The sequence below is a fragment of the Symphalangus syndactylus genome, chromosome 7 (assembly GCF_028878055.3).
Source record: "Symphalangus syndactylus isolate Jambi chromosome 7, NHGRI_mSymSyn1-v2.1_pri, whole genome shotgun sequence".
Taxonomy (NCBI): Eukaryota; Metazoa; Chordata; class Mammalia; order Primates; family Hylobatidae; genus Symphalangus; species Symphalangus syndactylus.
The window spans coordinates 106711965-106734838 of record NC_072429.2 but is presented as its reverse complement, the minus strand read 5'-3'; the positions used below and the strand labels follow the sequence as shown (position 1 = coordinate 106734838).

Genomic DNA, 22874 nt, shown 5'->3' with positions numbered 1-22874 from the left:
TTTACATATATTATTACAAAACCTTACAATAGTTTTGTAAGGTCAGCGATGCCCTGTTTAATACAGGAGGAAATAGAGGCTCAGAGAGGCATATAGTTGTCTAAAGTTACAGAGCTGGTAAGGGCAGAGCTTGGTATTCACACCCAGATGTAACAGACCTGAAAGCACATCTGTTTCACAAACTCCTAGTGGACTTCAGTGAGCAAGTTATAGAGAGAAAGAGAATGGATTTGAAAGGCAGATGGTTTGGTGGCTTTAAGAACCAATTCAGCTGTTACTCTGTTAGTCCCAGATTTCTTACTTGCAAAATGGAGTTTCTACTGCCCAGCTGTAGGATTATTGTGAAGATTCAGTGGAAATATATGTAAAGCCTTTGACACACTGTAGGTTTTCAACAAAATGACCTAAACTTCCACCCCCGCACCCTACCCAGGTCACGCTCTGATGAATGTAGGTGCTAGCGTTGACCAGTGCCCTGTAAGATAGACCATGCATTTTAAAACATTTTAAAAATTAAAATTCTTCACTCATTTACTATACACAAACACTTATTACAGTGTTCCCATTGTAGGCCTTTTGAGGGCAGGACAGATTTCAATACTGGCAGCAAGAAATTTGTAGAGGGAGTGTTTTCTTTTTCTTTTGAATTTTTTGTTTTAATCCGATCTGGAGATTACCAACATTTCCGAAAGTTCTCATGGCGCCCGGGACCCTGGGCTGGCATTCTCTCTTGGATTCTTGATGTAGTAAGCTGTTGAAAGAGACAGGAATGATTTAGAATGAGATGGCGCTAGGAAACAAATGAGTTAAACAATATTTCTCTCATGATGAGAATTTCAAATGGGCTAACCTGTGAGTTTATAAAAATTTTATTTGTAAAACAAGTAAATTTCTTTGACTGAAATTTTCTTTTTTGTCTTTAAAATTGTTTTTAGGATGCAGAATAGAAAACTGCGATTCTTGCTTTAGCAAAGACTTTTGTACCAAGTGCAAAGTAGGCTTTTATTTGCATAGAGGCCGTTGCTTTGATGAATGTCCAGATGGTTTTGCACCATTAGAAGAAACCATGGAATGTGTGGGTGAGTAGTTTTTAATGTAACTCTCAAACTGCAACTTTTATTTTAACACGTTTCTTAAAAATATGCATGCTAGATATATTTAAACTAAGAAACAAATTTGTTCTCTTGTTCAGTAGAACTGAAAATTAAGTTCTTTGCTGACTTTAAGTATCATGACAATTGGATAGTCTCATATCTTGCTGTAAAATTTGCTAGTTGTGCATTTGCTAGGTTAATCTACTTAAGTGCTAACAAGGTTTTTTAAATCATCTGTGTAATACATCAATTTCTTAATAAATTATTAGTAACTGTTAGAGAAAAATGTTTTGTTCAGAAGAGAAGTTTTAAGCACTACCACATCAGCTAGCTACTCTATTACTTTTGCTACGTGTGGAAATTACAGAACTGCTTGCTTAGCTGTTTGTATTAAAAAAAAAAAACTTAAATTCTTTGTGCCGTATTTTGTTGATTATATGTTACAAATGCATTAAAATAATTACTACATTTATATACCTAGAATGCATAATTTGATATATATACTATTTGTGAAAATAGTAACACATTTTATAAATTTGATATCTTCTGAGTGTTAGTAGAATACCTTGGCATTCTTATACCACTGATTGAAAGGTAAAGATCTGTCAGTGGCTGGCTACATAATGATGAATCTCTTAATCTAATCATGGATGTATTGACATGCCCCCTCCTCAGAATTTCATTTGATGTTATATATCTGATATGATATACAACACAGCTACGTATTAGACTTTACATCCCTTAAAATGGAGACTTAGAAGAAAATTTGACATTTTTCTATGAAAATATTGCTGAAGTAGTCTGTAATTGTGTATTTGAGAGCTTGCAGAGAAGACATTTAAATAAGTGGTTTTTTGAAGAAATATGTGCATTTATGTTTCTACTTATGTGTGAATTAATACATTTATATAGGCACCACTATTAAAATAAGAAAGTCACTAGAAGAACATATTCAGAATGTTGAATTTGCTTTTGAGAGGCAGGACACACACATTACACATGTTTAGTGGAAACGCTGAAATCCTTAACTATAAACATATTATAAATAGAGTCTTATGCATTCCCTGAATAAAAAATCTTAAATGTCTTGGAAAAGTCTAAGAAGCAGCTGTGATACCCATTGATGTCCAGAAGACGGAAATATTAATTGTATGCAGACTCTGGACCTGAGCCTTCATCCGCTAGCGTGAAGAGGAGTTTTAACGGTGAAGTTGATGAGAAGGTTTAGCTTTGTGTATACCCTTATCCTTTTACTTCCTCCTCTCCTTCGCCTGGGAGTTGAGGGGTAGCCTATTTTCCACTATGTGGACTTAACATAGGAGATGCTAAAGTTTTTACATATGTAGTAAAAACATACATTTTCAAATGACTGATCACATTTGTTTACTTTTCAAACTGTAGTAATGTACAACACCAATGTGGGGAATAAGAACTGAGAAATCTGTTGAAAGAACAGAAAAAATCAGAAAATGCAAAGCAAGCTCCCCATCTTTTTCACCAAGTGCTTCCCAACTAAAACTCATTTGTGGGTTTGGTGGAGGCACATTCAGAACTAGCCTGTAAAATTTTGTCTTCTGTCATGACAGGAAATAGTGTCTTCTACTTTAGGTTTTAGCTGTTGACTCTTTTAAAGATTACACATTTTAGTGTCATTAGAACTATTCATAATAGCAAAGACATGGGATCAACCTAAATGTTCATCACTGATAGACTGGATAAAGAAAATGTGGTACATATATACCATCGAATACTATGCAGTTATAAAAAAGAAGGAGATCAAGTCCTCTGCAGGGACATGGATGGAATTGGAAGCCATTATGCTCAGCAAACTAGTGCAGGAACAGAAAATCAAACCCCGCACGTTCTCACTTATAAGTGGGAGCTGAATGATGGGAACACATGGGCACATGGCGGGAAACAACACACACTAGGTCCTGTCAGGATGGGGGCGATGCAGGGAGGGAGAGCATCAGGAAGAATAGATAATGGATGCTGGGCTTAATACCTGGGTAATGGGTTGATCTGTGTAGCAAACCACCATGGCCCATGTTTATCTATGTAACAAACCTGCACATCCTGCACATGTACTCCTGAACTTAAAAGTTGAAGGAAAAAACAGAACTGACCAATAGCATCCTTCAAAAACTGAAGACATGGAAAGTAACAGCTTATGAATTACTTAAGGGGCATTTTTTTAATAGAAGTGTCCTATGGTTCAAAAAATTAAAGTTCCCAAAAGGCGAGTATAGGTCTTCAAGGCTGGTATCCGAAGGTGGGGTTAGTGAAGGAACACTGCTATGTAAATTTGATGACAGTGAAGCCAATGGATACTAACTTATGTGCTTGTGTTTTTTTCTTTTTCTAAAAATCTTTACTAGAAGGATGTGAAGTTGGTCATTGGAGTGAATGGGGAACTTGTAGCAGAAATAATCGCACATGTGGATTTAAATGGGGTCTGGAAACCAGAACACGGCAAATTGTTAAAAAGCCAGCAAAAGACACAATACCGTGTCCAACCATTGCTGAATCCAGGAGATGCAAGATGACAATGAGGCATTGTCCAGGAGGTAGGTTTGGTTATAATCACTACTGTGTGCTGTGTGCTGTCTGAATTCTCCCACTTCCTAACCACCGTCCCTTCCAAAAATAAGTATTTATCTTTGAATGAAACCCGATAATATTGGTGAGGGGATAAAGTTTTGTTGTACTTATTTAAAACAAATGCTTCAGTTGTGAAAAACATGAAGTGCATATTTTATTACTTTCATAATACCTTAAACATAGGAGAGTACCTTAGTAATGAGCTTTCTAAAATGAGATTTCTAAATGTGTTTTGGTGGCTTTTTCTGCAAATGTACCATAAAAGCTTATTCTTACGAAATCAGGCCTTTGCAGATGTTGCTCTGAGGGAAGCAGCCAACTTTCAGTTGAGAAGAGTTTAGATTAGAAAGGTTTATGGAGTCTGTAAAATCATCTGCATCGTTACTAGTTGAAGATGACAACTTAAAATAAACTTGCCCAAACACTGGGAGGAATAAACATTGTCTTAATGTTACCACAATTAGCCGTTTCTCTGTTTTGATAATAATTTGTAGAAAACAGCTACTGGTATGTGTGTGTTTATTCAAATCTTTGTAGTAATTGTGCTGATTTGCAGTAATTATTCTGTAATAACAGGATTAGGCCCATTTAGAAATTGGAAGAGCACATAGCTGAGGTGGCTGGCCGATGCAGAATCAGTAAGTTGAAATGTGGGTCTGAGCCCTGTCACTGTGCTGTCCCTAAAGCAGTAATCACTGGGTTACATTTATTTTATCACTAGCGGATGCTACATTGTCATTCGCTCAAAATAGAAGAGTAGAAAAGAAAGTTGTGTTTGGAAAACTGCTCTGTAAAAGAATCAAAACTTTTGTTTGCCTTCATTCTTTCTGTGGGTGCATAGCTTTTCAGCTTTATGACCGTAGCCCAGAAAGAGAATATATAACTGCTTAAAACAGGTTTATATCCGTGTTATGCTGCCTCATAGAGAATGTCTATGATCCATGGAGAAAGACAAAACTTTTAAGACTCGAAGACTCCAGTCTGCCTTTGAGAACTATTAGATCCAGATTCAGAAGCTACTATTAGGAAAGCAGCTTTTCCTCTTGAACTAGTTTTGCTTTTCCTTACTGGATCTTTGAAACAAAGTTTTTGTAGGTCTGCTTTTCACTAACAAGGATGGTTTTGTTCACTTAAACTAGGTATTTTTCAGTCAAAATATAAGAAAATGTTTTCTTACAAAACTAATAAGCCACTTCTTGGATAGCTGAGAGCATTTAACCTGCAACCTTCTCCCTAAAAACAAACCTGATGTATTCAGGTATTGGAAATAAAGACTTTCTTTGTTGTATATTGTTGATATAACTAGCCCCTCCCCCATTCCTCTTCCAGCAATGTGGTCCCCCAATTGTGGTTTGCATTAATAGTAAAAATTAAACTGAAAATGCTCCTATAACAAACATGCTCATGTGTAACAAGGGGAATACATTTCTCTCTCCTCCAAAACTCTTTATTTTGACCTAGCCACAGTCTGGCTTCAGAATTTTCTAGATAACAGCTAGATTGTTAACCATAATATTTATTGCATTTGTATTTTTATATTATCAACAACAACATACTGTCTTAGTTGAATACAACTTGATACTGTCAGCAATTTAAGTTACGCCAAAACAAATGCTTATCTATCATCTGCTAATATTCTCTTTTTGACAAACCAGTAACAGACTGATTTAATTCTTATTGAAGTTTTACTTATTAGGAAAGACTACCTATAGCTCTAATTCTTGTATCTACATTTTCAGTTTAATAAAATCAATTTTATATAACCTTTAAATAGGTTATCAAAGTTATATCTTTTTTTTACTATTTTATTAAAAGGAAACTAAATATAATTGTTGAGAGAAATGGCAAATTATTCTGTAATAAAGTAACTTATATTTACAAATGTATGAAATGAAAACTACAAAATTAGCTTTGTAACTTGAGCACCGATTGATAAAAATTGGCGTAACTTCCAGGGGAGTATCCTACCTTGCCTCAGGTAAGAGAGAGAAAAGTTCCTTTCTTCAATAGGTCATGGCGACTAGTGGAAGAATGGAGAAGAAAGCCACTTTATCCCTTTTTACATCTTGATTTGATTTCAGTGATCTGCTTTGACAAACCATGCAAAAATGTAAGTCGTAATCAGGTTGGGAATACAGGCCTTTTTAAGATCTTTGCAACATATGTATGGATTTTTCTTCTGTTGAAGCCAATCTTAACCTGATTGCACACAAATGCAGCCTTAAGCTCCTTCACACTAAAGCAGCAGCACATTAAAATCAGCTGCTTTTGATTACCGGAAGGCAAAAGTTAGAGGTCAGTGTAATGCTATAGTCATCACTATGCATATAAGATATTACATTGAAAACTATTAAATATGAAAACATAAATGGCTTTAAGAGTTTTTTTTTTTTAAAAAAAAAAAAGTGTAATGCTTAGCCTAGTTTTTCCTTAACTGTTATATGTCTATTTGCTTTCTTTTTTTAAAAAAAATCAAAGAATATCTGGAAATATCTTAAGTAGTAGATCAATTTACACTTGAAATACTCAGTCTTCATTCCCAAACTTTTCCTTTAGATCAGTTGTCTTGTTTTTTCATTTTTGATAGCATAACCTGTAAGGTTTGTTGGGCTTTTCCAACAATCATTCTTCAGGGGCCGGGTCTGGAGTTATCTGGGTCCCCACATTGTGTCAACTTGTTAATTCAGTGAGCCCTGAGAAGTCACTTAACCTCTCTTGGCCTCCATTTCCTCACGTGTAAAATGGAGGATTTAGGGGGGGCTAGGTGATCTCTGAGGTCCTGTTCTGTTCTAAAATCTGATGATTCTAGGATTAATTGCCAAAAGATGCAGGCAAGTTCTGTAGCTGTCATATGAAGGTGAGGAAGAGACTTGGAAGGCCAGGAGCGTAGTTTCACAATGAAGGATCTGAACACTTTCCCAGTAGCTGCCCCCTGCATTTGCCAAGCCTTCCACATCCAGCAGCTTTCAGCTTCCTACTTCAGGGAGGACTCTGCTTGGTCCTTCAAAGACTAACCAAGATTCTTTTTAAATCTGTACATGACCTGTGACTTAGCTACCAATATAGCAGACTGATTTATGGAGAATGACAGAAGAGAAAAGGGTGCATAAAAGACCATGGAAAAAAGAGAGGCCAGGCGCAATGGCTCACGCCTGTAATCCCAGCACTTTGGGAGGCCAAGGCAGGCAGATCACGAGGTCAAGAGATCGAGACCATCCTGGCCAATGTGGTGAAACCCTGCCTCTCCTAAAAATACAAAAATTAGCTGGGCATGGTGGTGGGTGCCTGTAGTCCTAGGTACTCAGGAGGCTGAGGCAGGAGAGTGGCTTGAACCTAGGAGGTGGAAGTTGCATTGAGCCAAGATCACGCCACTGCACTCCAGCCTGGTGACAGAGCAAGACTCCGTCTCAAAAAAAAAAAAAAAAAAAAAGACAATTAGAGGAAAAAATATTGAACACTTACTATAGGAAACCAGTGAAAAAAAGAGTGAATGACTTGAAAATGAAAGCTGTATCCATTGCAGATATAACTGTCTCCACTCCCTTTGCCCTCTCCCTGAGTACACTATTTAAGAAAATCATGTTGGGACCAATTTATGAATATATAACCTGAAGCTTTAAGTGGAAAGAATTTCAAGTCTGGGCCATGTTGTACATTAGGGAATATCTTAATACAAAAGTATAAACATGCTTTTTGTCATACATTTAAATGACACATGGAAGAACAAATTTGTGGCTGCTAAGGTATTATGTTGGAGGATGCTCATGTACAGGACACAATGTCATCTGTAGGTGGCTGTGGTCTTCTATTCTTTCACAGGAGGATTGACCAACATCATGATCTCAATCTGAAATATTCTGTCCTATCTGTATGGGACTCCTTGCTTTCTTTGTCAAGCCTCATCACAACTCATTTTGTTAATTTATTTCGTCAGATATTTGTTGAGCACTGCTATGTGCCAGTCATAGGTCTAGCCATGGGATTGCTCAAAGAGTCCTTAGAGAGCTTTTTCTAGCAGGAATAGCTGCAATAAAGAAGTGGGTGATGGTACATAATCTCATGTGGAGACAGGGGCTGTGGAGACAAGTGGGATAGGGAGCTAGTGAACGGGTCAGGGTATACTACGTTATGTAGAGTGATCAGGAAAATTGAGGAAGTTACATTTGATCAGAGATCTAAATGAAGGATATACTTTGAAGCTTTAAGGGAAAATTTTTTTGGAGCATCCTTGATTCTCCTGCCATATTTTAGGGAAGAGGAAAGAACTGAGCTCCATGGAGGCTCTGACTGGTCCAAGGTGATACATTACAAGTTACTAGTGGTAGAACCGAGAGTAGGACCATCATCCTGCTGCTTAGGAAACCTGTTTTCCTGTGCTTTTTCCTTGGTCTTTATGATAAAGACCAAAGATAAAGCCATGGTTGTCCAACATTAAACTTCCCAACTTTTAACCATTTCTCCCTCTATGCAGAAATATCATTTTACTTTTGTTCTACAAATGCTTTTAAACAACCCTGCCATCGCCATCCCTTCCAATTTGGAATCACTGGTGAAACATATCCCAATGGTCATTGCATAAGGGCCAAAGTGTTGAGCCACTGGCTTTGTTTTGATTCAGCTTGCCCTGTGAAGGCCCTACTCTCCTTTAGAGTCATTGGTCCTTGGTTGGTAGTGGGGGGAAATGTGGCTTCAAGATTGTAGTTGCCATCCCTAATCTTTCAAAGCCAGCTCTCTAAAGGAGACTGCCTTGTGTGGAGCCACATCCAACATTCATCTCTGACCATTGCTCTTTGGCCTACACAGAAGCCCTGGGTAACCTGATCCCCATCTCTATATCAGAAGGCTCTGCGCGGCATGTTTTTTCTTTCTGACACATTTCGACTATCAGACTCCTAAAGAAATTAAGGTGGTGCTTTGTCATATGCTGGGATAGCTTTCTGACTCTTTTGCTCACAGCTGCCTCAACTCACGATACTGCAGTTTTTAGTAACCACACAGGAGTTCTTTAAACTCCAGTCACATTTTCTTAGTACTGTGCTAAAATTTAAGTATGAAATCTGCTACTGTATACTATTTTAATTTTAGAATATTCTTTCTTTCTTCAAAAGTGGTTCTTGGTAGGAAACGAAAGAAAGTATTAGCCACTTAGAACCTTGATCTCTGCAAAAATCTACTTTTAAAAGGGTAGTAGTAGTAGTAAGACTTCTCCAAACCTATGTTTTTTCATGTGTGTATAAACTGACAGCAACATGTGGACTACGTATTAGGTAATATAACTAAAGATGGTTGTAGATTGTGATAGATTAACCCCAGAGCAGGAAATAAGCATATTTTTCAATGGGACAGGGTCAAGAAAATATAAGATGGACATATGTTCTTTATTTCTCTACATTTTGTTTACATTTGAGTCACAATTTATGTGGTCTGCTTTATACATGTCACCCTAAAGAGTAGTATGGAAGAGAGGAGATAGGAGAGAACCTCTTTTCTTTTAGAGTTTGTCAAGAATGTCAATATTAAAATTTGTATGTGAAGAAGAGAGCATCTAAAAGGAAATTCTTATTGTCTTTCTGTTTGCTATGCTAAAAGTGTTATAATGTCTGAGAAATCAGTGATTTGTGTTAGTCATTTTAAATTAAGCAAGTTATACTATTTTCCAGGTACTCTGGCTACATGGAAGCTAATCATAGTGTGTGTGTGTGTGTGTGTGTGTGTGTGTGCGTGCATGTGTGTGTGTTTTAAGTGATCATAAGCTGGGGGTAACCCATAAGTTGCCACTTCGAAAATGTTAATGTGTAATTATTAAGTTGGTGTTAAACAAAGATCCACTTGCCTCCAAACATTCCTTTCAGTAGCTAAAGTGTCTGAAATTCCTGCTTCAGGGGTCTTAACAGAATCTTAAGAGGAATCCTCTTCCTCTCCCCAGCGCACCCTCACTTTTTAAAATATTTTTACTTGTTTCCTGAAAGTAGGCCGAGGATAACCACTGGCACCTAGTGATGGTGGTGGTAGTTTTTCTTTTCAAGGAATGATTTCTTTCACATGGACTAATTTTCACATATTGGAGGGTAAGGGTCTGAGGAAATGAGGGGGGGCAGAAAAGGGGTCTCCAAATTAGATACAGTCTTGGGCACAGACGTGGACATAGACATAAATATAAGGGGGTGCAAAACACTCAGAATGTGGAGGATGAGGGGGTGGACATGAGACAACTTCTTTTCTTGGTTTCGTTTTGAGACAGTCTGAGTGCCAGCCTTGCTTGCCTAGGGGGCAGGGAGTGAGTGAACTAGTGGAGGAAGACACACCTTTGTGCTGTTCTCTGCAGCTTCCCATCTGGAATCTCTGCCAGCCCCGTTTCAATGTAGTCCAGGGCAGCATGCACTAATCTGTTTCATGGGTACTTGTTAAAAGAATTTCTCAACTACGTATGCCAATGAAGACCCAAAGTTCTATGCAGTAAGCTACTCTTATGGTAATATAAAATACATAAAACAATTTTTACAACACTCCAAAATACAAACAACTTTAATAGGACACACATGGTGTCAGTGGTAGATATTTTTCCCCCTCCATACAGGAGACTCGTTTTTCCCTTTTATAAGATAGGAATGTCTTAAGTATAAATGTCCTAATCATTTCTTAGAACAACTTATTCTCAGCTGGGCCTTGTGGCTCACACCTGTAATCCCAGCACTACAGGAGGACAAGGTGGGCAGATCCCCTGAGGTCAAAAGTTTGAGACCAGCCTGGCCAACATGTGGTGAAACTCTGTACTAAAAATACAAAAATTATCTGGGTGTGGTGGTACATGCCTGTAATCCCAGCTACTTGGGAGGCTGAGGCAGAAGAATCTCTTGAACCCAGGAGGTGGAGGTTGCACTGAGCTGAAATCGTGCCACTGTGCTCAGCCTGGGGGACAGAGCAAGACTCCTTCGCAAAAAACAAAACAAAACAAAAACTTATTCTCCCCATCACCTCATCAGATACTTCTCTGGGATCTTTAAATGATGTTGATAAAAAAAGCAGTCGGTTTGCTCATTTAGATTTCCTGTAATACTTCTCTAGCTACTAGATTAACCTAGGGCTGTATGTGTAGATATCCTTCACGATCAGAAGTCAAACATTTTAGTGAAAAGAACAACAGAATTTTACTAAAATCTCAGCATGATTCATGTCATCATAAAGAAGTAGTTAAGATGATAAAATTACTTTGTGTAACAGAGGTGTCAATTTTTTTTTTACCGTTAATTAACCTAAAAATGTAAAGGCAGTAGTTTTTGCTTTACAACTGACCTGTTGATATGATACTCAGACCTAATGTTACTTTGTGTTAATATTATCGTCTTGTGTTTGAGGACTTTGGAAACTAGAAGCAAAATAGTTGAGCTTGTCAAGAGACGTTTAATAACTGATGCTGTGTCCATATATCCTGCCCATTACTCAAAGGATTTAGTAAGAACTTAATGTACAAAGACATAAGATAACATGGTAAAAAAAAAAAAAAACCCAAAAATGTAAACTATTAAAACTAGGAATAATTTAAATTAGAATAAGAGCTCAGGCCCGAATAAAAGAAAAAATAGGCTATTTGGATCTATGTCGGTTGAAGTAATTGAGCCAAAAATTTGACTTTAGGTCTGCTACCAGGCAAAGGAAAAAAGTAGACATGGTTCTAGGTTGATTTAAAATAAGTGATTAATTTTAAACTATCAACTTAGCAGCTTTTAGAGGGGAAAATCACATATGTATGTATCTATGTTTATACACAATACGTATTTACACATGTATGGTACATGTACACACATGCACATATATATAAATACTTATTCCAATTTCAGACACATTAAAGTGTGCATGTGTGTTCGGGGAGGTAGGATTTATGGAATTGAGGAAATTCTTACAGGAAAAAGCTCAGTGGGGAGGCAAATGCTGAACACATTTCTGCAGTATTAGACTTTTCAAGTGGGGAATCACATGGTGGATGATGTTGCCACACCACCCACATTCACATACATGCTTCCAAAAGGTAGAAAGCAGCTTGGTGTTTATCCTTGGATGAAAGCTGAAGGTGTGATTATGAACTTGACTCAATAGTGGCATAAGTAATACTGATTCAGGACTTTAAAAAAATTGTATAAATTTAAAGGGTACAAGTGCAGGTTTGTTGGTGTATTGCATAATGGTGAAGGTTAGGCTTTTAGTGTAACCATTGCCCAAATAATGTACATTGTATTCATTAAGTAATTTCCTATTCCTTAGCCTCCTCTCAACTTCCCAAATTCTGAGTCTCCAGTTTCTATTATTCCATACTCTAAGTCCATGTCTACCTCTTATTTTGCTCCCAATTATAAGTGAGAACATAAGAGTTTTCTGCTTCTGAGATATTTCACTTAGGATAATGGCCTCCAGTTCCATGGAATCAAAATGTTTTGACTTATCAGTTGTTTTTTTGCTGTAATCACCCAGTAGGCTATTTTAGTGAATATTGAATGCCTTTGGAACTTCATGGTATCTAGTGAATGCAGGAAATGTGTAGATCTACGTTTATAGCAGTACAATTCGAAATTGTAAAAAAATGTGGAACCAACCTAGATACCCATCAAAGAGTGGATAAAGAAAATGTGTATATACACCATGGAATACCACTCAGCCATGAAAAAGGAATGAAATAATGGCATTTGCAGTGGAGTTAGAGACGATTATTCCAAGTGAATTAACTCAGAAACAAAAAATCAGATATTGTGTGTTCTCACTTATAAGCAGGAGATAAGCTGTGGGGACACAAAGGCATAAGAATGAAATAATGAGCTTTGGGGACTTGGCGGGAAGGGGGTAAGGGATAAAAGACTACACATTGAGTACAGTGTACACTTCTTGGGTGACAGGTGCACCAAAATCTCAGAAATCACCACTAAATAACTTATTCCATGTAACCAAAAACCACCTGTTCCCCAAAAACTATTGGGACAAAAACCTCCCCAGGTGTTTCCAATATGCAATAAAATTTGAACCAAAAAAAAGGTACAGACCTATTATATTGCAGGGGGCAGTTACTCTTCAAACTTGTCAATAAACATGGATTTTCTAAATACATATTCTTTTTTTTTTTTTGAGATGGAGTCTTGCTCTGTTGCCCAGGCTGGAGCGCAGTGGTGTGGTATTGGCTCACTGCAAGCTCTGCCTCCCAGGTTCACTCCATTCTCCTGCCTCAGGTTCCTGAGTAGCTGGGACTACAGGCACCCGCCACCATGCCTGGTTAATTTTTTTGTATTTTCAGTAGAGACAGGGTTTCACCGTGTTAGCCAGGATGGTCTTGATCTCCTGACCTCTGGATCCGCCTGCCTCGGCCTTAAGATATTCTTAAGTAAGGTCAGGAGTTGCATATTTAGGTGTAGAGTTATTTCTGGTGATTATCTCAAGGCCTGCACTCGTATTTTTAGATAACCTTTTGCAATTTTTTGTTGTTGCTCTCCAAGGCTGGCCTTTGATCATCTTAATCTGTGTCAAAGCTATTTGTTATGAGAGAACCAAGTACATTTTGAGTAAATGGTTACTGAATTGCATTGACTTTTAAAAAATATGTTACAGGATGCCTTCCAATTTCTCTTTCAACCTACTTCCCCAAGATAAATCCAGTGTTGGAGCTGGGATTTAAGCAATCTGTGATTTTTCTATTGCCGTGTCTTTAGGTCCATCGAATCAATTGATTAAGCATCCATTACTTCCTATGTTCTAAAGAAATGGGAAAATTGGGAGGAGAGAGTGATACAAACAAGAATTTATAGCCGGGTTACGGAATAAGAAAATGCACATTAAAGATAAAAGGCAAAGCTTAATTTTTAAATTATTGAGTGTCAGGTAAGGATGACATTGTTACAGGCTCTGATACTGTAGAACAAAAGATATTGTTTTTAGCTGCCATTGCCAGGGAATAGGAATAGTCCCTGAAGAGGACAAATTATATTAGGAGGAGTGGGTAGAAACCATGTTTAAAAAGGGAGATCATTTCAGACAGAACACTGTGAGGAAAGATACACCAGAATGTGTCTCATGCACCCAAGGGAGGTGAGCAAACGAACCTGGCCGAAACGCAGAATTTGTGAATGGCAGTCACAGAAGCTCACAGCAAAAAATATAAGTTGCAGCCTGACCGAAGTGTGTCCATGGAGAAGACAAGGAGTTTGAATTTTACCTTGTACACTGTGGAAAGCCATGAGACATTTGAGTGTGAAGGTGTTTCAGTAGAAAGCTGACTGAAGATGGAAGTGACTGAAATGGTGTCGGTAAGGTGTTAGGAAGAGGATCAACTGTACATCCCTGATTTAGGGCAGAGCATTAAACAGAGTCTGAGTCTGATGAGAGAATTAGCAGAGAATACTTACGGGTTCTGATGTTCATGCGTTTTTTCTGTTGTTTGCTTTTCTAAAGAGTGGAGAATTTTGCCTTGGCTTGTGATCCACTGTGGCCCCTGTATCTCTTTTTGCCAACTTTCTAAGCCAGGCCATTCTCTAGTTTGTAGTTGTACAGTTTTTTCTTTTTCTTTTTTTGAAATCTAGGCACAATTTGCTTTCACCCTAAGTGAACTATATTTGTTTCTAACTACTACTTTCATCTGCCATTTACCAAGATCCTTAGATGTAGTGTTTCCTATTTTCTAGCTTGCCATGTTAACCTTCTAATGAGTTTCCTGTACCAGCCAGCTTGGAGTACTCTGAAAATTTAAAGTACACAAATCAAGTGTTCAGGTCAAGGATGAAAATGTTCCTACAAAGTTCAATTGGAACTGTATAATCTAACATGGTTTTATCTAGCATGCCACTGACTAAGCAAAAGCAGTGTCCTGGAACATTGGGTTGAAAAGGATTCTGAGTTAAATGCTGTGTTCCTGGAGAAAACCATGGAGCTAATAATCAATTTGCAGTTTGTGGCATGAAGTGGGAAGCAATGTATTTTGTATTCATTCCTCTGAATTCGAATCCCTTGACCTGTCCTGCTTACAACTCTTCCTGCTGCCTTCTCTCCAACCTTACCTACAGCACACACTTGGACATCTTCGGCAAATAATCATCTAGCTTTTATTTTTCACCTTCAGTGATGGTGGATGTATTTGTATGTCGGAAAAAACAGAATCAGGAAATTTAAATGGGGTTTTAAATTTGGTATATGGCCGATCTTGACCACTTACGGGTTGAATGACAAGTTATTTTATTTCCCAAAGCTTTGTCATGTATGACATGTAATCTCAACAAGATTGTTGAGAGTAGTAAAGGGACATGCATACAAACAGGTGAGTTGTTACTATTCTGCTACATTTTGTTGTATCCTGTTGTTAATTATACAATATTTTGCATCTTTCTTATAGCTAGCCTGTTTTTGCCTCTTCACTCTCCTTTAATTTTGGCCTACCTTGTGGCTTCAACTATCATTCAGACATGCACCTTCCTTCTGTGCCCCAGTCCCACAGATTTGACCATTCGTAGGCACCTCTCCCTAGGTGTCCTGCCAGCATGCGCAACTAAGCATAGCTAAAGTATAACTGTCTTTGCAAAACCTCATTTCTCCTGGGACAGCCCCCCTTTCCAAAGGCATCACTAGTCTTCCAGTTACTCAGGCTCGCAGTCCTATCTTTGAATCTTTTCCTCACATTCAGACAGATGAGGGGTCGAAGCTTTGCCCAACCACCTAAAAATATATGAACCAGAGAAGTTTACTTAATCTCTCTAAACTTCAGTGTCAGTATCTATGTTACGGGGATAACAGATGCTTGCTTCACAGGGCTGTTATGAGGATTAAAGGACATCATTCAGACTTTGCCTAGCACAGAGTGAAGGATCACAAATGTGAGTTCTTTAAATAACGAGCCACCCAGTCTTACATCTCAATGCTCCACACATCTTCATTTTTATTGTCGCTACTCAAAGACTTTTAATTCTCTTTACCTAGAATGTTGCTATAACTTTTGTTAGGCAGAGGGAGCAAATATGAATTTGCATTTCAGCCTACAGATGTGTCAACATATACAAAGGTGAATTCGTTTCACCTCATCTACAGTGTGATCTAGGCGGTAAAATTGAAACATTAAATTTTAAAAATGGCAGGAAGAGGCACTGAGTCTCCTGATTAGCATAGGGTCTAGAACAGAGGAAGCCTCAAATGTTGAAACGAATGAGGGTTGCAGGATAAACAGGGCAGGCTAATGGTGGCTGAGGAGATGAGACTTCAGAATATAGACCTGGAGTCTATATACAGTCTCTATATAGACCTGGACAATTGAATAAATGAAAAGGAGGGTGAAGGGAAAAGATAAACTGAGCTAAAATGTGAAATATGGGATGTATACAGCCTAACATTTACTTAAATATGGAGAACCTGTTGAAACAATGAAGTGTTAGGTAGCAAAAGAATAAAAATTGGGGCAAATAATAGAAATAAGGAAAAAGAGGCCGGGCCCACTGGCTCGTGCCTGTAATCCCAGCACTTTGGGAGGCTGAGGCGGGCGGATCACAAGGTCAGGAGATCAAAACGATCCTGGCTAACACGGTGAAACCCCGTCCCTACTAAAAATACAAAAAATTAGCCGGGCGTGGTGGCGGGCGCCTGTAGTCCCAGCTACTCAGGAGGCTGAGGCAGGAGGATGGTGTGAACCCAGGAGGCGGAGCTTGCAGTGAGCCGAGATCGCACCTGGGTGACAGAGTGAGACTGTCTCAAAAAAAAAAAAAAAAAAAAAAAAAAAAAATTAAAAAGAATGAACTCAGGAGATAAATCAAAATCTGTAAGAGTTGGTTACCAAATTGAGTCTCATAGATTGGCCATTCCAGAAGAATTTGAGGTTTACAGAATTCACAGAGGGAAGAAAAAGTTATTGCCCGTTTGTGGTGATTCATTTACAAGGATATTTTTCCTTTGGAAATTTAATTCCTTAAACCATTATATATTAGTAATTCAATCTTAAATGACAGCATGGGGCTTGTAGAAGAGAAGGAAACTCTAGGCCTAGATCCAGAAGTGATAAAACTAGATTTTCTCAGGGTTTGGAGAGAGACCTGGCAGGTAGGTATCTGGACTCTCATCTTTGGTTGAATAAGGTAGTTCTGTTTTTGTTTTTTTTTTTTCTCTTTGACATTTCAGGGATTTTGTATGTGTGAGTAAAAAGAGCATGTCTTCCTATAAAAACAGAACTTCAAGATGAACTCATTTGCATCCCTTCCTTTATAGACTGGAAACTAAAGTGCTAAGAGGTGAAAGAGTGAATTCCCCATGATGATGGTAGATGATAAAGCATAGCTTAATTCTTGCTTTGATGTTAAACCTAGAGCACTTTCTCCCATATGGCTTCTTTGTCTTTCAACCCATAATAATCCCTGAGAATTGCTCAGATGTAATGCAATTAAGATTTTTTTTGTGTTATGGTATAGAACAACTGTGGTGATTAAGCTATTATTTTTGCAGTGTTTCCTCTCAAAAGAGCAGCATGAAACTTGGCATGGACTGAATTCAATAACATTTCTCCTATTTTTGGCAGACTGTGCAAGATTCTATGATAGACCAATAAAAAGTTATCTTTTTAAGTGGCTTACAATCTTTCATTTGGATATACAAATTATATGTACTTAAATATAGTATAAGGTGGATAATCACATGATATGTACCTCAACAAAACTTATTTTATCTTGAATTTCCCCTATAACATTTTATGCATCAGTTATTATGTTTCCTTAGTCCTAGGAGAAAATTTTCACAGATTTTCTGCTCACTTTTTGGTGATACAATCCTATTAGTCATTGATGCAATCTTAATTTAGTTATTAGAATGTCTATTCCAAGATAATAAACCAGAGACTTGAATTATAAGTTTGATTATTACCACAAACTTAGAAAATATACAAAAGACTGGCTTATTTGAAGAGTCTATTTTGCAAAATACTGAGTGCTTATACCACTTTCTTGAAAACTCTAAAAGAAATGAACCTCTAAATAAATGAAATGGTAAAAGCAATTGGGTACTAATCCAGGTAAGATGTGTATTGTTTAGGCTCCCATCCCCCTCTCCCTCTCTTCTTCTTTTCATCTTATGTCAAAACCTGTGGAAGAAAACCACATGCCTGTGTCTTGCATCTGTGCACAGATTCCTTGTAGTATTCTTGTCTTTTACCTGGTGAGAGTGGTATTGCTAACTTGAGTAATTTAAAGTAATTTCAGCCTCAAATGTCAAGTGTCTGTTGCATTTCAGATCTTCCTCTATTTGGTATAATTGTCAACTCTAAGTGCGCAGATTGACTTAATATAGTCACCAAATATGCTTTGAATTAATAGTTATTTGCGTTGCTTCTGTAGCTCTGTTTGAAGCAGTGTACTCTGTGTTGCCATTACCAGTTTGCTTTTACTTTATCAGAAACGTAAGACCTGGATATCCCAAGAACTGCTACGTGAAATTTCTCCACCAGGCGACGGCACGTGAGCATGTCTAGTTGCAAAACTATAACATCAGTAGTAGCCTAATTTGAACCATTCCTTTTATAATAGCTTACATTTATTAAGAACTTGCTCAAAGGAGTTCAAGCAAGGGTGGTGACCTCTTAAACACCCATATTTCAAAGTTTTTTTTAAACCATACAGTTCTCAAAATGCTGATATTTTATGTAACGTTCAGTACTTAGTAACATTATTCCACAATCAGTATTATGCAATGAACGCATAAAGATTGAAAATTTGAAAATATGCGATCACTTATTGTGTGTGTGTGTGTGTGTGTGTGTGTGTGTATACGCGTGCATGTGTGCATGGTGTGGGGAGGAGAGGGCATTAGTATTTTCAGCACTGCATTTAAGGAAATGTTCAATGTTGGGCTCGGCATTTTGTTTGACAGTTGTCACATTGTTTTCATTGTCTCTCCACTTTTGTTTATTTCCCCGCTGCTTAAGCAGCCTGATGAAATCTCATCAGCTAACTGGGACTGAATGTTGATGAGTGCCAAGTTGCTTTGATGAAATCTACTGTAATCATCTTAAACTCAACTTTATTTGGCTTTAATGCTGGCATTTTCCATATTGAGAAAATTAGTGCATTTGTCCGCTACTGGAGTTGGAAGCCCAGTAAGAAACAAAGATAGTCAAATAAAAACAGCAACCATAATTTAAGTTCGTTTTATACCTTTGAATGCATGGACAAGCTAGCTTTGAAACAACCTTTTTTACTGTTTTAGCATCTGTTCCTTTTAACAACAACAACAACAATAAAATCAGGGTTAGTTATTAGCCAAAAGCATCTTCACCCATGAACAACTAGAAAAAGCAAATGTGTAGTTCCTGTTGATCAGAAAAAAAGCTTTGCTGTCCTGTTACCTGGATTTTCCTAAGAGGGGCAAACATAATTTTAGTATTTTATACTAAAATTCAAGATATTTCATTTTATGAACAAAGAAATTTAGTTTAAACTTTTTACTTTCTAGTGCTATTTCAGGCTACAAAGTCAGTGCTATAAGAGAATCAAAATATCCTAAACTTAAATCTTTATTTTAGATACTTAAGATGTAGAAGAAATTAAGCTTGCTGAAATTTTATATAATGAAACTATGTGATAACACTGTATCTCTTAAGAGATCATTGTGACAATTTCAAGAGGCTTGGGCATTAGATCATAGCACTGCAAATGGTTTTTAAAATGTTAACATGGGCTGAAATAAGATATTTAGGTGTTCAGCCAGTACATTTTACTCTCCTAATATAGGAAGTCAGCAACCTTCTCCTTTCCCCAGGGCTTCTAAATCAAATTTGTCCTGGGGCTGGAATTGGAAGAGACTCTACTTTTAGGGTAACCATGGGCAGTTTCGCCACCCTTGGAGGTTCTTGGGGAGACCAGGGCTGTTGTCTGAACACTTCGAGATTATTCTCTGCTTATCTCAGTTTTCTGGTTTGAGTTGATTCTCCTAAGTTACTATTGAATCTCGACCCTCAAAGGCTGGCACAGAACATGCCCCTTCTAAAACTCCTACAGATGGTGGCAGTTTATATGAAGGCAGACAATTGGTGGCACTTCTGTGGTCATGGGAGAAAGTTATATAGATTTCTACACAATCATGAGACTTTCTAGAACCTAATTTAAATCTTTCCCTTTTCATGTTTTTTTCCTTTGTCAGTTTTCAGTGGGCCTAACCTGATTTATGAATCACTAACTATAAAGAATTCACTTCACAGTTTTACTACATTGTTTATAGAGTGTTCAATCAAGAAGCACTTCAGAATTACACCATTACCAAGTCTGCTCACTGTGAAACCAAGCAGATTTCTGCGTGTGAACAGAACAGGATAAGCAACATGCTGACTCTCACTGGTTAGATTTATTCATGGTCAGAGTGGTCTCTTATGGTGATATAAATTTCATTTTATTTTATATCTTAAGTAATTTATGATAGTTTTCATTTATGTTTAAGTAAATATCTAGCCAGGGGCTATCTTAATGGATTTTACAGAAGAAGCCCCAAAACACAAAAATGGTCTACATTTATTATGTATAGGGTGTAGAAATTGCCTTTACATAAATAACTTTAGAATTTACATTTTGCAATGATCTATTTTTTTGGCACCCATTTATTAGTCTGTTATCACTGTAATCTAGACAAAGCATCTAATGAGTCTATTGTAACACCGAAGTTCCTAGACCTTCTTGCAGTTTGATTTAGAGGAAGGCCACCACAGAAGATAATTTCTAAATGAAGAATGTAGGAAAGTGATTTCTAACAGCTCTGTTCTGAGCCTCATTTCTGGATTCTGACTGTGTCACAGCCCCAGATGAATCTCAAATAATTATTTCAGAGTCTGGATATGATTGGTATAAGGTCCCCGCCGATCCACCAGCCTGAAAAAAAATCAGTGAACTATACATTTTTTTGGAGGGTAAGATGTGTGGTTTTTCATTATAGCAAATATTTTAAAACCATGAGCTGTGATAATGAAGTGATTCAAGATTTGAAAAGGTATATAAACTGCTACAACAGAGATTTGAAAAAGAACCAAATGCTGATAGCAGGGAACTCAAACTGCTGATTCCAATTGTTTGAGGAGTTCGTAAAGGGGAAATATAATAAGCCTTTCTAAAACAAAAGAAAAAAAACTGTATCAAAAGGGAGCTGTGATTGACGTTTTCATCAATGGCTAAAACGGTTCCTTTTTTCCAATTTTTCCTCATTCATCTGTTGGTTAAAATTTTGCAAATAGCTGTTTCCATTAAATGAATTTTCTTTCAAAATTGTGCTTGGGAGGGGTTCTTTAGCTTTCCAAGTTCTTTGGTTTTTGAGGACTTGAATCTCCATTGCTTGCTAGACTCTACTTCAGGAAGAGGTTTGTTGAGGCAGATGCTAAATGGTCTTGGGCCAAGAAGCTATGAGCCAAGCATTCACTGGGAGTTGAAGCTTTCCTTAGAGAAACAGACCATCTGACTTTTTAATTAGAAAACTGCTCCAGTCCACACCTCAGTGTCATCTCTTGGGACTCCTAAACCAGAATCTAGGGTAGCTTTACTAGTGTTTTTCTTTTTTAAAACATGCAATAAAAATGTAGAACCATAGCCAGGGGAGGGATGGAAGGGTAAAGGGGGTATGTCTCAAGGGGTTGATAACAGGATTAGAACTTTGTAGAAATAATTTGCATTTCTGGCTAGTGTCTGTTATAAAACACACATACTTAACTTGGCTGGAGTTATGAAACCTGGTGTTTTACATTTTGAGTTCCTTTAAGGCAAAATCCAACACTTTATCTGCTAAGCAGAAATGACCACCTCTGAGAAAATTTAAGAACTAGCCCTCAGCACAGGAAGAAGTAGACTAGTTTGAGAGGAAATCCGCTTGAGACGAAGCCCTTAGCCAGTTCAGTGGCAAAGGCAGAACTTTCTTCAAGTTGTTGGTTGGTGAAATTGATGATTATCGTATAATAGCAAAATCAAAGGGATCTAGGGTGGCTGCAGTCTATAACTTTGAAGAAGCTATGTTCTTCTCTGTTGACTTATAGGGCATCAGTTTGGATCTGTTGGTATTAGATATTTCCTTGATGTTACCTCTGGTTCAAAGATGATATTAATATTAAGCAACTATAAATTTTTAGGAGAGATACTGTTTAAAATAAACCACACTTAGCTAAAATAGGCATTTTACTTGCCAGACAGTCCCAGAAAAATCAAGGATTTTTTTTTTTTTTAATTACCAAGCTAGTGACACACACTAGACTTTGAGATTCTAGATGTTTTTTCCTTGTTATGTTGCCAGAATGCAGGCAAAACGCTTGGCATTTAACTTGCCGTCTTCTGCCTGTGGTCCTATACAAGCTGAGAAGGTGCTTTATGGGGGTCAGTAATACAAATGTTACAACAAACTTCTCAGCTGTTACTACTTTACTCTCAGCAATTCAAGCTGTGCTCTTGCAAATATTCTTCATTTTTAAGTTATTGAACAGCAGAACCAGAGGCAAAAGCACAGTAGAGACAGCTTTAATGTAAAAAAAATAATAATTTATTTAAATTGTCGTTTGGTATAATGGTCCCATAATAACTTTTTCATCATTGAGCCCTTTGGTTTAGTAACTTTTCTGTATTTTTTCGCTCGTTCTCTCAGCTTGTGATAAATCAGCTATACCACCAGGCCATTTAAATGTATTCAATTTTAGAAGAAAACACTTCACGGTTGTTTAAAAATCCAGAGTATTCACATGGGGAAAGTGTGGGAGGTTTCAAGTTTCTGAAACATTCTGCAGAAAATGAAGTGATAACAGTTCCTGCTGGTGGCCATATGACTCAATAGTAACTGGAAGGAAAAAAATGTTTGTTTAGACTTGGCCAGAGTTAATAACAAACAAGAATTATCTTATTTTTGCTCATAAACATGTTTCCTTTCTTCACAATCCCTTTCCTCATCCTTTGTAGATACTTGAGGCTCTCCTGACACCTGGCTTCGCTCTTGGAGGGATGTTCAAAATGTATTTTGTGCTGATTCAAGGCTTTATTTTGATTCCTACTATTCATTAAAAATACAATAACAGAAAAATCTCATTTTTCTTGCCACAGTTAGCCTGTGCTATGGCAAAATGTGGGTAGCATTTGTAATAAGCAGTCCAAGGTTGATGTTTGGAAGGTTTTCATTTTAATTCCAGGACTTAACTGCCTCAGTTCATCAAAATGCTTTACTCTTTATGGT

General features: G+C 37.4%; 1 protein-coding gene across 3 annotated transcripts in view; it reads left to right on the top strand.

Moving 5' to 3' along the window:
• The window catches only part of RSPO2 (R-spondin 2), a 190799-nt gene that overhangs the window by 128445 nt on the left and 39480 nt on the right, over window positions 1–22874 (top strand). For 2 of the 3 annotated variants that reach the window (XM_055287054.2, XM_055287056.2), the window contains exons 4-5: window positions 936–1079; window positions 3473–3661. In XM_055287054.2, the coding sequence (XP_055143029.1) occupies window positions 936–1079; window positions 3473–3661 (333 nt within the window). The remainder of the gene's footprint in view (window positions 1–935; window positions 1080–3472; window positions 3662–22874) is intronic. The other variant, XM_055287057.2, reaches the window with a different exon arrangement.